The sequence below is a fragment of the Zeus faber genome (genome assembly GCF_960531495.2).
Source record: "Zeus faber genome assembly, chromosome: 17".
Taxonomy (NCBI): domain Eukaryota; kingdom Metazoa; phylum Chordata; class Actinopteri; order Zeiformes; family Zeidae; genus Zeus; species Zeus faber.
In genome coordinates this window covers 18880706-18898205 of record NC_137204.1, presented here as the reverse complement: position 1 = coordinate 18898205, position 17500 = coordinate 18880706, and the positions used below count along the sequence as shown (strand labels likewise).

General features: G+C 48.7%; 1 protein-coding gene across 1 annotated transcript in view; it reads right to left on the bottom strand.

Annotated features, from left to right (window-relative positions):
• Window positions 1–17500, bottom strand: part of unc5cb (unc-5 netrin receptor Cb) — a gene marked incomplete at its 5' end in the record, with an annotated part of 128221 nt that overhangs the window by 52242 nt on the left and 58479 nt on the right. The window contains 2 exons of the mRNA XM_080017643.1: window positions 172–315; window positions 9070–9300. Coding sequence (XP_079873769.1) covers window positions 172–315; window positions 9070–9300 — 375 coding nt within the window. The remainder of the gene's footprint in view (window positions 1–171; window positions 316–9069; window positions 9301–17500) is intronic.

Here is a 17500-nt window from a genome sequence, read left to right as displayed (position 1 = left end):
CGCAAACTGTCTTTTGTACCGTTTTTTCTGCATCAAATGTCATGGAACCGGAAAGGGGGTGGGTCCGGCGCACGCTCACTCCCAGAACCATGGCGACGAGAGGGCCGGGCGAGAGTGGGTCAAAAGGGGGATAAAAAAAAGGGGGGGGGGGGGGGCCCGGAGGGTACTCACAGGCGATGCGGACGTGGGCTTTGCGGCTCTTGGTGGTCCCCGCCGAGCTCCAGGCCACGCACTGGCACCAGAAGTCCTCCGGCCCGAACAGCTCCTCCACCTGCTGCCGCGTGATCTCGATGCTGGCCTCTCGCACCACCAGGCCTGGAGGGAAAACCGGATTAGAGAAGGGGTTAAACGCGGGGCATTTGTCTGCTAAAAAGTATGCGTGTGTGTGTGTGTGTGTGTGTGCGTGCGCGCGCTTGTTTGTGCACGTGTGTGCATCATCTGCACACACTAAACATAGCACTACACTCAGGACATAGGAAACAAGGTTCACACGGAAAGAGGAAAAGACGGCAGAGAAGGAGTGTGGAGGAAGAAGAAAATGGCGGACAGCGATGAAGGATCCCTGCACAGCATTAACGACGGGGAAAAAAAACGTGTAGGATGGTGGAAACATTTCAATAAACTGATTAGTGAATAAAGTGATGATCGGTGTAATAAATGAAGACCTTCCCCAGCCCCGGGGAGTTAGGAAGCGGCTTCATTATCATTCCCTCCAACAATGTCTGCAGGGCATCCTCCCACCGCCTTCAAAGTGTCTTTATTATCTTACATCTGCAAAAATACATTGATTATCCCGACATTTATTGATTTCTACACGCTGGTAATCAAGCGCCAACCAAATCAATCTACAGTATGCAAACCAAACTTTGACTGAAGTGTGCCCGCGCATGTGTGCGTGTACAGTATGTGCGTGTGAGTCTGGCCCAGATTCCGGTGCTGCTTGGGCCGGGGCCCCTGAGGGGGAGGATTCTGGGCGTCATGGCTAACACAATCCTGTTTGCTAACTCCTCTGATTACTGCTCATCTGGGCGCCAGGGCCCCGAACAAACAAATCACCCTAAACCAACGCTGCAGCACACAGCCGGCCCTCCAGCGCAGATTAGGCTGCCAGAGCGTGCACGAGCCTGCCGACGCGCACGTTCGTCGGCGTGTGCACGTCTGCATGTCAAATGGTGTGTGTGTGTGTGTGTGTGTGTGTGTGTGTGTGTGTGTGTGTGCGCCTGAGTGGGTGTGCACGCGCGCGTGTGTCATCCCGGCGCATGCATATTTATATTTCCGTGCATTATGCGCGTGTTCGAGTGCATTTACCGAACTAAATCCTTTGAAGCCAACATTCTTCCGTGTTGTGCATATTTCTTCAGTGTTTTCCTTTTATAAAAAAATAATAACAATGGGGATAATGGAGCTGGCGTTCTGACAGAATGACAAAATGTCAGTAAATGCGGCTGGATTACAGCGGAGAGGGAAGGTGGCGCTGATTATAGATACAGCACAGATTGACGTCGCGAAGCCGACGTGGAAAGGCACATAGATCCTCGGCTCTGGGAACAGTTGGAGGAGTTTTTGGGAAGAGCCGATGGAAGGACGAGCAGGAGAACCAGCTTCCTCAGCACTTTGGTTACTTCAAGTTGAATGGAGGTTTGGGTAACAGACAGGTGTTGTCTAAACACCTTAAACGACATACTCTATATACCAAATATATTCTGCATATACTACATATATATTACATATATTCTGCATATACCACATATTGGACATATATTCTGCATCTACTACATATATACTACATATATTTTACATATATTCTGCATAAACTACATATATTCTACATATATTCTGCATATACTACATATATACTCCATATATTCTGCATATACTACATATATACTACATATTTTGTACATATATTCTGCATATACTACATATATTCTATGTTCTGCATATATACTACATGTATTCTACATATATTCTTCATATACTAAATATATTCTACATATTTACTACAGATATTCTACATATATACTACATATATTCTGCATATACTACATATATTCAACATATATTCTACATTCTCCATATATACTACATGTATTCCACATATATTCTACATTCTGCATATATACTACATGTATTCTTCATATATTCTGCAATTACTATATTCTACATATCTACGACATATATTCTACATATATTCTACGTTCTGCATGTAACATGTATTCTACATACATTCTACATAGTGCATATAAGCTACATATATTCTACTATATACAGTTCTTAATATATTCTACATATATTCTACATATATAATGCATATACTACATAATACTACATAAATATGTTGATATTTTGTTACATTTGTAAGTTATTTATCAACTTTGAGCTGATAAGAAAGGATAGAAACACACTGCTAACATGGTCAAATAGGAACTAGGAAAAAAACGTAAACTCTTTTTATCGACATTTTTGGGGGGATTTTGCACCTGACATTTGGAGGATAATGTAAAAAAATGACGTGTAGGTAAACTATTAATATCCAATTCCCATTTACAATTACAATGTCACTCAACTGAATTAAAGAGACACATGGCAAACATGGACTGTATGGAGATAGGACGTCTATTATTTCTCTTCATCTCTTTTACTATTCCCTGCACGTTTCCTCTTCTGCAAGGGACATTAAATTGACATGAACAGTTCGTTATGACAGTTATTATACGTGATATAATATATTTGTATAACATATAATATATTTATATTTATATATAATATATATGGATGGATGTCTGAATCTGGACTTACTTCGATTGCACTTAATATCCACAGGCTGATCCACTATCATGCACAAATATCAGTATTAGTTATCTCTTAAATAACTTTAATGCATTTCATAAAAAAGAGCCTATTTCGTTTTATTTGGGATATAATGTAACCTCCATTCTTGGAACCGCGTCCCTATCCGGTGGATAATGCAGGAGGCGTTGTTAAGGGGAAGGAGAAGTTAAAAATACATATGCTGCCTTACTTCAGGTTCAGTGCTTTTACAACGCCTGCTTTCTGCTGCTACACACACCAGGTTATCCCTCATGCAAAATTAACACCGACCCAGCCCCCCACCCAGGAAAACAACTTCTGCCGCCGTGTGCGCGCGCGCGCAAGTGCGTGTGAGAAAAAAAATAATAATGTGAAAAGAGAGTAAAGGAAAATAAAGCAGAGAGCGTGCTCGTGCGCTCGGCATCATCTTTGCGAGCATGAGGAGCCTTGTGAATTCACCTCAAAGCGCTTTGGGGAGCGGGGCCAAGCAGCCGCATCACCAGACGGCCCCCCCCACACACACACAACAAGTTTATATCTGCTTTTTATGTTCATTGTTATTTGAAGAAAATTCACTTAAAACACAAACAGCGACGGCGCCTCGGGAAGCTCTGCGGCAACGTCACGCGAAATATTTTGAGGTCGGTGTTTTATATGAATATAATGTTGATATCGTGATTTGAGAGAAGATGAAGTCATTTTGGGATATAGTTAAATGGTGTCTTTAAGGCGGCATTACGGTAAAATATTGCAACTTTCTGAGCTTCAACGGCTGCTCTCGCTGTTCTAATCCATACCTCCACTTGCTCGGTCCTAATATTCTTACTTATCCCTTATGAGTGCTTCCCAAATATTTCTTGGGTGTAATTATCTTATCAAAGCGCCAAAAGTCATCCCCAAAATATTGTCAAATTATTATTGATAATGATCAAATATTGTGATTTTGACTACTTTGAGGTACAGTCGGGGTCATGTTCGACTGGCTTCTTGGAGACTGCATAACGGGGCTTTTTGACACATTCAAGAAATGGCACATTGTCAGTCAACTGATTGTTTGTCATTACATTACAGCCTTTCTAAACGGTATTTAACATTTTTTTTTGCGGGGCTTTTGCAAAGAGAACCGGAAAGCTTTACGTTTTCCGGAGCGCTCCGTGAAAATGATGGCCACCGCTTTGGAAATAGGAGCGAAGGAGGAAGCGTTTTCACTGAAGAGTTCCATTGAAATTGTCACAGTTTGAGTGTAATTTCATTTAATTTGGTCGCGCAATCATAGACAAATACACAGAGACGCCGCCTCGACTGCCGCAGCTCGTCGCCGCAATGCGCCAACGTGCCGGCATGTTGGAGCGGGCAGGACTGGCCAAGTAAAAAAAGGGGAGCTGCGGTCTTTCAGGATGAAAATCACGATAACGTTGACATTTCTCAACCGATTTCGACGAGTCTTTTTTAAATTCAGGAGGTCGTGATCTACCCGGAGTAGATTTCTCCACACCTAAAATCTGTCGTTGACTGGGGATTCGCGCCGTGGTGGCAGTCTGAATGCATAGTTGTATGGGGGCTGGTAGAGGAGCCCATCTAAACGCCAATGGTGTTATTATCCTATAGCCAGCAACAAACAATGAACGTTCAATTCATCATGATGAGTAAAAGCAAAATAAGTTGTCCATCGCTCCATTAAGAAGCTGCTCCCTAGAGGGGTACGCGGCTGGCGGTTGAACGTCTGAAGGGGTACGGGACTCTAAAGAGGACGGAAACCACTGCATTTAGACATTAACACATTGACATTTAATGTCATGGATGGCAGCGTTTTTTGACGTTACTCCCCAAGTATCAAATTGTGTGTGTGTGTGTGTGTGTGTTTGTTTTATTATACATGTGAGGACGGATTTCCAAATGTACTATTGTTTTTTGGGGTTTTGAAGTGCACCAGGAACACGGGCGCTCACTGGCCAGACATATTTATTCAGACCTCAGTTTGACAGCAGTACAAGAATCTAAACTGTGTGTGTGTGTGTGTGTGTGTGTGTGTGTGTGTGTGTGTGTGTGTGTGTGTGTGTGTGTGCGTGCGTGCGTGTTAGGTCCGTGCACACTGCTTCACACTGCTGGCGCTCTGATGTCAGAGCCCTGATCCACCACTGAGGCCAGCAACACACTTGAACTTGGGAAAACATCACACAGAGCAGAACAGGAAAAATCAATAGCAGAAACAATAAAAAAAAAATATATGACTTCTTCAATGGCACAAAGAAAGCGTGCCGGGATCCGCGGAATCCTTTTCATCCCGTCCCAAAACGATGGAACGAGGCCCTTTCCACGGTAGAATATCCGTCTGCCGCGGTGTGGCTCCGCCGCCGGCGCTGACGTTCCGGGCCCACGTCGACGGTGAACGCTCAGTTCTGCCTCCTGACGGTAAGCCGCCTTAAAGTGTCGCTCGTGACGTCATGCCCTTCACAAAAAGACGGACTGAAAGCGCCCTTCCCCCTGAGGAACGGCGCGGCGGATGAAAGGCGGCGGGGATCACGCCCGCGCGAGCCCCCCCCCGCTGACCTCATCCGATGACATCATGTTTCCTCGGCCTCGCCGCCGCTCTGAGGAAGCCGCAGGCGCGGTGTCGCCGGCTCACAAAAAAAAAAAAAGAGGGAGGGGGGAGAAATTCCTGCCGGAGCTCGGCCCCCCCCGTTGTCGGGGCCAGGCGCCCCCCGCCCCCCTTGGCAACCATCACCGATTAAATAAATGATCGGGGGGGGGGGGGGGGGCTCGTCGGAGGTGATGTATTATTAATTCGCTCGTTAGCGCGAGGTAGGCTAGCTCCTTAGCATTAACGGTGCCGTTATTGATTATTATCAGCAGGGGCAGGAGTCATCATCGGGGGGGGGGGGGGGGGGGGGTGGAGGCTAAGTGCGCCGATGATCCTACCAGATGAAGAGCCCTACGCCGCGATGTTCTCAGCCATAAGTCAGAGAGAGTGACGCGCCGTCTCCAGTGTGTATTACACCTGCTTATAATTAACTCTCCGCCCGTCCGGCCGGATCGATGGGGCCGGCCCCGCGGGTACGCCGCCGACCCGCACTCGGTTGCCGGACCGCGGTGTCTGCGACCGGCATCTGATGTTCCAAGTGGCAGCGGCAGGTGATGAAGGACGTCTAATTCACGGTACAATATTACCTTTAAGAGGAAGACGGCCACGAATCACATTTCTTGCCCCCTCCGGCTTCCCTTTATAACATTTTATTTTATGAATCGCGGTATTCACCGCTTGACAGGAGCGGCCCCCAAACACCGACGCAAACTGTGCGGAAGCAGTTGGGACTATTCGGTCAGGCGTGCCGCGTAGTGCCGCTTGATGTCAAACTGAATTTATCGCCAGCGAGACATGAGCTGAACTGAAATGATGATATTTAGTCTCCTTCCTGGATCCCATCCATCGCCGCCGGCCCGAAAAAACCCAAACAAAGCTGAATTTCACCTGCTCCGAGGGCCCCAGTTCATGCAGACCGGCCGACACTGCGCCACTCCAGTGTCAAGGGTATCACAACGACCTGTTGTAAATAACCAACACGCTGGGGAAGTCAGAGTCTGAGTGAATAAAGACGTCCATTACGCGTCCTTCCCTGAGCAATGGCGACGTACTGTAGGATGACAACACGAGTTAACTCTCTCTCTCTCTCTCTCTCTCGCTCTCTCGCTCTCTCTCGTTGACACCCCGCTAACAGACCGGCCCAGTGTTTTTATCGCTGCGGCTGGCAGCGCTTGCGACGGTGGCGCCGGGGAAGGCGGCCAAGTTTGTGTCTCTGCTCTGACTTAGAGTTTGCTAAAAAGGCCGGATAGTGAACTTCAGTCCGTCACCATCAGCGCGGGCTCCTCCGCTCCTCCCTGACCACCGTCCTCTGACATCCACTTATTACTCCCGACTCCGCTATGTCCTTCTCTGTGCTGTGAAAAGTGCAAGAGGGACTTTTAAGGTTCCTTTGTTTTCAGTCATTTCACAGCAGCACGAAGGAACCAAAAAAAACCCCAACAAAACCAGAGACAAATCACAGGTCAGAGAGAGAGAGAGAAGGAGGGAGAGATAGGGAGGGAGAGAGAGAGAGGGAGGGAGAGATAGAGAGAGAGAGAGGGAGGGAGAGAGAGAGAGAGAGGGAGGGAGAGAGAGGGAGGGAGAGAGAGAGAGAGAGAGGGAGGGAGAGATAGAGAGAGAGAGAGGGAGGGAGGGAGAGAGAGAGGGAGGGAGAGAGGGAGGGAGAGAGAGAGAGAGGGAGGGAGAGAGGGAGGGAGAGAGAGAGAGGGAGGGAGAGAGAGAGCGGGAGGGAGAGATAGAGAGAGAGGGAGAGAGAGAGAGAGAGGGAGATGGGAGGGGAAGTATTACGGATCATATTTCCTTCCTTGAAGTAGCTGTTGTATTGACCAAGCCAGTTTCTATCAGGGTTCATTTTCTGTCAATCTGGTGAAATTAGAGGACGAGGGCAGGCTGAGAGACGCTGCACAGCCTGCAGGCAGTAGTGTTAGCAGTGCAAGTGTGTGTGTGTGTGTGTGTGCATGCAAGGGTGTGTGTGTGTGTGTGTGTGTGTGTGTGTGTGTGTGTGTGTGTGTGTGTGAAAGGGTGTTGCCTTTTCAGCTGTATCCTGCATGTGTGGGAGGATGCTCGTGCGCGCGACCAGGCACGCGCAAATTAATATGCACAGAGAGCGGCCCCTGGATGCGGCGCTGCGGAGAGCTGGATCCGTGTCGTGGGTGTCGGTCGCTCTCCATTCTTCTGCGCTTCGCGGACGAAGCGAGCGCCTCCCCGCTGCCGCCTCGCTAATCCCGGAGTTTTGAATGAGTTCAATCACGCTCAGTGTGAGGTGTTTTGTTGGTGAAAGCCAATGGAAACGGCAGAGTGAATGCTGAGTATCTGTGTGTGTCTATGTGTGTGTGTGCGTGTGTGTGTGCGTGTGCACGTGTGCCTGTGCGTGCGCGCGGGTGGCAAAGCAGCGAGGTAAAAAAGGGTAAATGTTACGTGATTGGTACCTGTGGGCAAAAGAAAGAACTCAATTTCCAACTATGGCGGCTGAATGCAGCCAATCAGCGGCTTATTGTGTGTAATGGCTCCGGGGCCCTCGGGGGCTGGATTCTCGTAAAAAAAAAAAAAAAGAAAGAAAAACGGCCCCCGCTGCAGACTTCACTGCAGCCTCTGGACGGCCAGAAACACACACACACACACACACACACACGGGTGCAGGCGCACACACGCACGCACACACACACACACACACACACACACACACACACACACACACACACACACGGCGGTGAAAGTATTCAACACAGCTAATGCCCACAGAATGGGGAGGCAGAGAAAGCGGTAATGACACTTCCCGGCTTCACAGAGCTTGTCCAAGTCTTTTTCCCTCCGTCATGGAGACGCTGTAAGCCATCCGTCTTCTCTGCATGAAAGGGGGTCGCCGCCGCCGCCGCCCGTTCGAGGAAGAAAAAAATAAAAAATAAAAAATAAAAATAAAAAACACCGCCCTGCCCCGACGTCCGCACCGCATCAGAGGCTCTGGTTACGTGTTTGCGCAACTCGGGATGTACGTTACGATGTCCCCCACCCCACCGACATAAAAGGGGTCGGACCTGAAAGACGCCGAGCGCGCCGGATCAAGGTGGCGTGGAAGGGAAGCGAAGAGGGAAGGAGAGAGAGTTATGAAGAGAAGGAGTGATAAAGGGGTTGGGGGGGGGGGGGGCGATTGGGAAAGAACAGTAGGGGGCAAGTAGGAAGTGGTGGAAGGGAGCGGTAAAGAGAGGGATGAGCTCGGCATTCAGATCTCGTGGTGAGCTCCGGTGACAGTGCTGTTCTTTAGCTGGTGTTTGTCACCAAGCCCCCATCCTTCCGGGCCCTTTGTTCACGACCGCAATGAATGTGCATCAGAGGACGAGGGGGCCCCGGCGTAATTATTACCACGCCTGGGTGTCGCCCGGCTTTAAAAGTGTCCCTTTGTTTCGTTTGTTTTTGTTTTAAATAATTCATGATGTTGATGGACTGTTTGGTTTTTCTGGGTTTTTTTAAACAAAGGAGGGTAATCACATGCAGTTGATTCATTTCAGTTTAAGACGGGACTTTACAACCGCAGGATGTTACCATAGAAAACTTGAAAAAAGGTTGTAACTGAACCCTATGCAGGCACGCACGCGTGTGTGTGTGTGTGTGTGTGTGTGTGCGAGCGTGCGAGCGTGCGTGCACACGTGCGCATGCGTGTGTGTAACGGAGCCGCTGACCAGAGTTCTCGTCCACCCTCTCCTCCACGGTGTGCTCTTTCTGGTGCACCCACTCGCTGTTGCACTTGAAGTAGATCTGCGTGGCGGGCGTGGCCTTGCAGTACAGGTTGACCGGCTTGTTCTTCACAATGTAGGCCTCGTCAGGCTCCATCAGGAACACCGGCAGGGGCTCCGGGGGGTCCGAGGGGAAGGTCTCCGGCAGCTCTCCCAGTCCCAGGAAGTCATCGTCAACTGGGGTGAGGGAAAAATACAAGAGAAAGATATTATTATATTACATAAATTATAATACCTAATATTTGTTATATTCAACCATTATCAGGGGTCCAGTCAACAGAGAACAATATTGTTTTTGTTCAGATCCGTTATCACCGGTAAAAGTGTCTGGCGCTCAGAAACCATGGACACAAATTAACACGATTTGTATTCGGGGCAGTCCACACACATTGCGGTCCAAGTTTGATCCACATCGGACTACAGTTGTATCAGGAGTTAGTCATACATTTTGTTTTTCTCATCCCCGTCGGCGATACCAAAAGGTCACGTGAAAACACTGCAGGATACTGATTGGTCACAGAGAATCATCACTGCGTCGTTGCGTCACTGCGGGGCTGCCGCCTATCAGCTATGTTTCATTCAATTAGGAAAATAAATACATCTAGGATCAACAAAACACAGCTGTATTTTGCACGGGGATTGCTCACGCAGAGAGATCGAGGCACAGAGATCTTTTAACAGGAGGACAGCGGAGGAGAATGGTAAGATACGGGAGAATCGCGGGGAAAACGGGAGGGTTGACAGGTACAGTATGTGATTGCCTTCAAATAGGTGCCGGTCCCAATCGGGGAGGTTCCGCATCGCGTTCCGGCAGGATCAGGCAAAAGTCAAGCGCTGGTAATAAGTCATGTTGAATTGTAGTTCGTTAAAACAATAACCACAAAGGAGACCTATCATGCAAAACTCACAAACGGTGAAATAAGACACCTGTTCTTTTGTGAGCTGCCTATCTCCGAAAACGTGGTGAAATGGGCCGTTGACGTGGTTTCTCAGCCCTACGGTATTTTCAACAAAGAACTTCAAAAGCATGTTTTGGGGACCTCAGAGACCTATAATAAGGTCTGTAAAAAGGAGCATAATAAGGCCATTAATAAATTAATAAATAAATTTAATAAATTCTTCATTACTGCGAATATGTCTTGTACATTGTTTCGTCACACGTCACACTGACTAACCTGGAACCCATGCATTGCTGCCTGCAGCTATATTTAATATTATTATTATTATTATTATTATTATTATTATTATTATTATTATTATTATTATTATTATTAATAATAATAATAATAATAATAATAATAATAATAGTAGTAGTATTGTTGTTTAATTTATTTATTCATTAATCAATTATGTTTTTCATATTACTCATTACGTTTTACATATTGCTTATAATTTATAAATGCATAATTCATATAATTTTGATTCTTGTTTCTCAATAATTTTATTCTACTATTTTGTATTTTATTTTATTATATATTTTATTTTCTTTACAAATTATTTTATTATATATCATTATTTCTTGGACCTGTACTTGCTCAACCTGCTTTGTCAATACAGTATGTATTCATGGTCACGTTCGGCGAAAGAACGAAATCAACCCAAACTTGAAAGGAAGCAAAGAGACAAAAAGGAGAGAGGGAGAGAGGGAGACGGAGAGAAATGATTTAAGATAAACAGATGGCGAGGAACAGGGACGACGGGCGAGGACGCGGGAGGGGAGACGCGGGGGGGGCAGCGTGTTATTACCACCAGAACTTTGCATGGGATCATCCGCGGGCACCGCGCACGGCACACAGCGACATCCCATCATTTGATATTTTGGAATGTTTACACAAGTGTATTTCGGAGCTCGGGAAATGCTGGGACTCCTCTCCGGCAGCACCGGGCGCGCGGTGGATTTCGAGCCGGAGACCCAACCGCAGCCAGCTACTGCTGAGAGACGCCAGTAATGAGAAGCAGAGTTCAGGGGTTGACTCTGAGGAGCTGATGTTATAAGCTGAGCGCCCCCACCCTGCCCCCCCTTTTCTCTCATTCCCTTCCTCTCTTCCTCCAACACAACACACACACACACACACACACACACACACACACACACACACACACACACACACACACACACACATACACACACACACACACACACATATACACACGTACACAGACACACACGTACACACAGACACACACACACATACACATACACACACACACACATATACATACACACACACACACACACACACACACGTACACACTCGCAGAAGTTCTAATGACCTCAGGCTTTTGGCCCAGTTAGTGCCATTCCTTGGATACTTCTGCAGTAGACAGATACGCTTCCCTGTAATTACAACTCCCTTTCATCTCCCTGTCTTAAATCACACACACACACACACACACACACACACACACACACACACACACACACACACACACACACACACACACACACACACACATGCACACATGCACACACGCACACGCACACAAACAAACACACGTACACACACGCACACACACACACACGTGCACACTCACAGTCACACACATACATACATACGCTCACGCAGCCAGATGACAAACAGAAAAAGGAACGGGCGCACACTCCCACCAGCGTGTTGGGGTTACTTTCTAACTCTTTGAAGAGAGGGTTGAAGCCCATTCACCATTTGTCACCTCCAGAACTGTTCTATTCTTACCATCGAACCGGTGGACATCAATTATTTACACGCGTGAAAGAAAGAAGCCAGAGTAATGTAGCTGGAGCCGGAGAAGGAACGGGGAGGCGGTGGCGGTGGGGGGGGGTGGAAGGGCGGGGCCAAGAGAGAACGGGACATGCAGATGAAGATGGAGATGGAGATGGAGATGGAGATGGAGATGGAGATGGAGAGGCACAGCACCGACTCGACGGACAGGGAGACGGAGACGAGTGGATGAGGGCGGGGCCGAGGCGGCAACGCGTGAAAAGATGAAAAGGTGTAGGGATAGAAGGGGGGGGCGGGGGGGGGGGGTGGTGTTTAGATAACAAAAGAGTTTATCGCTCCATCAGTAATTCCTCCTTCCTTCTATCTCCCTCCCTCCCTCCCTCCGCTGTGTGGACACGCTGGAGCCTTGTTGTCTGAGAGACTCTGCCTTGTAGACGCTGGGAGAGCGGTAAATAATGCCCTGGCGGGGGGGGGGGGGGGTCTCTCTCTCTCTATCTCTCTCTTTATTCTCTCTCTCTCTCTCTCTCTCTCTCTCTCTCTCTCTCTCTCGCTCTCTCTCCGTCCATACCTGTCACAAAGCCAAGATGATTGCTGGGAAATAAAAGGGTTCGGGGCGGGTGGGGCCACAGTGGGGGTTGGGGTGGGGAGAACCGACTCAATCAGGAAATGATCAGTCTCACCAGGTGGGCCTGTGTGTGTGTGTGTGTGTGTGTGTGTGTATGTGTCTGTGTGTGTGTGTGTGTGTGTGTGTGTGTGTGTGTGTGTGTGTGTGTGTGTGTGTGTGTGTGTGTCTGTGTGTGTGTGTGTGTGTGTGTCCAGCAGGTGGGCCTGCTTTTAATCACTATTAGCTCCAAACCTTTGCTCTCCCCTTTCCTGGACTCACGTCACCTCAGCTGCTTAATTGAGAAGCAGTAAAACCTTCAATGACCTTTCACCACTGACCTTGCCATTCAACAGGTGTTTCTGTGTGTGTGTGTGTGTGTGTGTGTGTGTGTGTAATGAGCAGACCAGCCGTCAGTGTTTTTCAGACATCCCGCTCCGCGTCCGTCTCCGTTGCTCTCCGAGCGACAAACTTTGTTGAGAAACCTCAATTAATTATCCCGTTAATTACCCACCAATCAAACAATTAACACTACTCTCCTTTTCTTCTCCTCTTTCGACCCTCACTTTCACCCGCTCGTTTCTCTTCTCGCCGATAATTCTTCGCCGGAGGAGCCGACTCCGGCGCCGGCCGAAATAATCGGGAGTTGCGCTGTGACTCCCCACGGGTCCCGGGTCCATCCACACCCAAAGACCGTGACCCAGAAAGCAGCGGGACGGGCTCATTAAAGAGCATCCCGCCCGCTCTCATCCTCCACTCCCATTATCTCTCTCTCTCTCTCTCTCTCTCCCTCTCCCTTACTTCGTATGGTCCGTGGGGCTGGGAGATCAGAACAAGACATGAATGGCCGCGTTGCACAGAGAAGCAACTCACTTTAATGCCGACACGCACGCACGCACGCACGCACGCACGCGCGCGTGCGCACACATCAGTGCCGCACCGACGCGCAGCCGGACAAATTCATCATCAACTTCCATAGTGAGAGAAATAATCATTTCTCGTATCGGGGCATATAACTAGCCCTCCAGTGGAAATCAGAAAACGAGAAAAGAAACCGCACGAGGGAATGAAAGGCTCTTACAGTACCAATCACTCCCACTCCAGACCCCACGTCCCCCCACTGCCGTCCCCCTGTCCCAGCCCCCCATCTCTGCTGAATAGACCCGGCAACAAGAAGCTCAAAGATCAGAGAAAAATACAACAAACAACAACACAGCCCCCTCTCTCCCTCCCTCTCTCTCTCTCTCTCTCGCTCTCCCCCTCTTTCCCCCTCTCTCTAAACCCCCCCTCTCTCTCCCTCTCTCTCTCTCTCTCTCTGTCTCCCCCTCTCTCTCCCTCTCTCTCTCTCCCTTTCTCTCTCGCTCTCCCTTTCTCTCTCTCCCCCTCTCTCTCCCTCTCTCTCTCTCCCTTTCTCTCTCTCTCTCCCTCTCTCTCTCTCTCTCTCTCCCCATTCACCGTCTGACCAGCGATCGACACTTATCACCTGGCCCCGGAGGAAGGACAAGCCAGGATGGGTCAAAAGCAGAGGAACCATTTCACCGGCCACCATCAAAGCATGTGCATGTGTGTGTGTGTGTGTGTGTGCAAGCATGTGTTGTAGTGTGGTGTGTTGCGTGACGAATAAAGACTGTTTTGTTTCTTTCTTTCCGAACGGCTGCGCAGCGGCTGCCGCACAAGAGGAAACAACCGTAACAGGACGGTTCACGGCCCAGGTCCACGCGTCCACCTGCCCCCGGTTGAAGACAGAGTGGACCAGGGAGCCCGGGGTTCGGAGGATGGAGAATGTGGGCTGAAAGTCGGGGTGTGCGCGGCGCGGCCGAATACAAACGCACACAATCGCCAGATTGTCCTTAAAAAAAAACAAAAAAGGCCTGTTTTGGGGCTTTTTTTTTCTGTTGAACTCAAGCTCTGTGATGCAGCCCCATGAGAGCCAGGCTGTCTTCTTGGCCCATACAAAAAAAAAATAGGCATATTCTTAATAATTAAGTGTTTTGACAAGTCCTAAGTAGCTGCATAAGTTATGATCATATTTATAAAGTTCTTAAAAACTGTTTAGTTTTTCCCACTCGTGGGTAGTATCATCACATTCCTATAATAAACGCATTAATTCCGCATATGCTTGTTCTGTGTGATACGCAATATGGATTTTGCCAAGCTTTTCTAATTCTGCGGCTCGATTTTAATCAGAAACATTCTAAATTGCCTCCGTATCGAGTGTTCAAATTTTAATGCGATATGTCCTCACAGCACTTTTATTCAAATTGTATTTGGCTCCGTAATTAGGGTGCGTTTGTCGTAATTCACATTGTACGTCTTATCGCTGAATATTTCAAGGCCCAAATTGAATATGGGTTTCGTTTTATATTCGTTCTACATCGCGGCTATCAAAACAAAAAAGAAGAAGAAAAAAAAAAAGAGGTTTTCCGGCTGGGAAATGTACCGCATATCGCCTCGCATTATAAACGTACGAGTTAATCCTCCGACATGATCAAGGATGCAACGTGTGAACCTGCACGTCAACAGTGGGCTCTACAGCCCGAAAAAAAAAAAAAAGAATAAATTAGATTACTAATAAGATTTAATCTAAGGTCCGGCGAGAACACTTCATAAAAAATGTTTTCGGTTTGATGAGTAGATTCAGCGATAACCTCCTACGAACGCTGTGATGCTCTGGTTGCCATCGGTTACCAGAGCACCCTAACGTAGACCGTAGACCGGGGGATCACACACAAAGTACGAAGCGAAAACTAAATCCCCCTTCTATGATTGAGCGCTGCACAGCAACTCGTCCATCCCTTTCAAAAACATCCCCAATCAAGCCCGGTAGCGGATAAGAGTTTGGCAGTTTGCTAATCGCCGGGGAAAAAAAAAAAAATCCCAAAATGACCCCGCCCGGTTAAGGCGGACCTGCAAAGCCCTCCGTCTCCGGCAAGTGACCGCTTTCAAAGCCGCGTGCGTCTCTTTATCGCCTCTTTAAATCCGAGAGGCCGCACGGGCTCACAGACGTGAGAAGAGAGAACTTTACTGATCCGGAGTTCAGGACGTGTTTACCAAGTGGAAACACTGCCAGAATAAAAAGAAGAAGAAGAAGAAGAAGCGATGGATTCCCGTGTAACGATTCCAATTGAGCCGCACTGCACAACTGGTGCCGCCCGGCAGGGGGACGGGTCATTTACCGACATGATTCTCACAAGGAAAATACGGAAGACCTCGTTCCATACTCATGCTCATGCTCATGTGTTGAGTAGAACTAGGTGCGGTTTTGTGCTCCCGGTTCAGTGTATTTAATTTCCCAGGCTCAGATGTAAATCGGTCAGTACGGTGAAATACATCTGCCCCGGTGGCCGTGGCGTTTGCTGCCATTTACTCAGCGGCCCGCGCCGCCGTCGATGTTAATTGACGCGCGATAAATAGACTGCCCGTCGGACCTACCTACCGCGAATGCGCCGGGTGCTCCACCTCCGCATCACACGGAGCGAAACACTCGTCAATGATAAAGATTCCCTGGTCAGCGCCGGGTTATAATGGATTAAATAAAGACCCCTGGACCCCTCTGGGTTCAATCAATACGGATGCCTTCTCTTTCCATATCTCTGTGAAGGCCTGCTTTCCTTTCCCGTTTCTTCCCAATACTCCGCCTGCACCAACGCATCCGGTGGCACCGGGCGAACCCGTCATTCCGTGACAGAACATGGCGCGGGGCCACGCTGATCAGATCAACGAAAACGAATAACTCAATCCAACGGTCCTGGAGAAGTCGTGTATCCCTGTGTCTTATCGTTGATCGGCTAAGTGATGTCACTGGCAAAAAAACGAAACGAAAAAATAAAAAACATGATTAGCACTAAGTAGTGGACGTGGAGATAAGCGTTTCAAATCTAACTACTGAGGCGCCGAGGAGATAAAACCGTGCTCTGTTTTCTGCTCCTTGGGTCTACCGTCCATGTCCGACCGCCACGATTTGGGCAAAGTGTGCGGAGGACAAATTCAGCCCGGGTCTTAAAATCCGCGGAAGAGCGGAAACAAACGGGGTTTTGAGGGCGACTACGTTTTTCAAAGCGACGACGAAACGCTCACTCTCCTCCCACCCACCCCCCCCCCCCCCCCCCCCCCCCCCCCCCCGCGACCTTTCCACCGGAAAACCGTCCGCCCCTTCTGTCCGGTCCTGGACGAGCGACCTTCACTCGCGCTCCGGCAGGGAGCGGCCGGGCCGATGCCAGGGTCACGCCGGGCCTTGGCCGGCGGCCGCCCGGTCGCGGCCGCCGGCGGGCGGGCGAGGCGCCAGGAGGGGCAAGGTCGCCGCGCCGGCGGAACGGGCCGACCGCAACTCTAAGCCCACCCGCTTTTCCTGAGTCAGTGGCCGGCAAGAGTGTCGGAAAGGAGAGAAGGAAAGCATCGCAGCGGACCAGGACGGGGGAGCTTTTTTGCGGCGGTTTAAGCGGGCGGAGGGAGAGCGACCTTCACGGCGGAGAGAAAAAAAAAATTCTGCTCCTCCTCCCCCCCGCTATTACCCAACCCGGCGGTCGCCCGGCGGGGGGAAACCGCGTCGGTAAAAAACATTCCAGACAGAAGCTAGAATCAAGAAATGGAAATCGCTCCTTTCGCTAAAATCTACATTTACTGCAAAGGCCACGTATTCTTCCATAATTGCCATGGGGATATAGAGTCAACTCTGCAGAGATGAAAAAAATAAAAAATAAAAAAAATATATAAAGGTTTATTCCGAGGCTGTCATGGAAACTGTGCCGCCGCGTTGTTGCAAAAGGAAGGTTACGTAGCAAAGGCTGAAATGCACTTGCAGTGTATGCTTTTACTTATATTTGTAGGTTTATGGGCGACTGTATTTAACACTAAACCCAGTGAATAACACAGTTCACAGTGGAGGTGTGCGTCGCTGATTGTAGGTACATGCATACATGTCTGTATGTGTGTGTGTGTGTGTGTGTGTGTGTGTGTGTGTGTGTGTGGATGCCGTCTGCGATCTGACTGTGTTGATCTACTGGTTTAACGCTTTTAATTTCCTGTCTAGGGTTAATAGATAATAGATAGTGGACAGGAAGTGGCGAAGACCGCG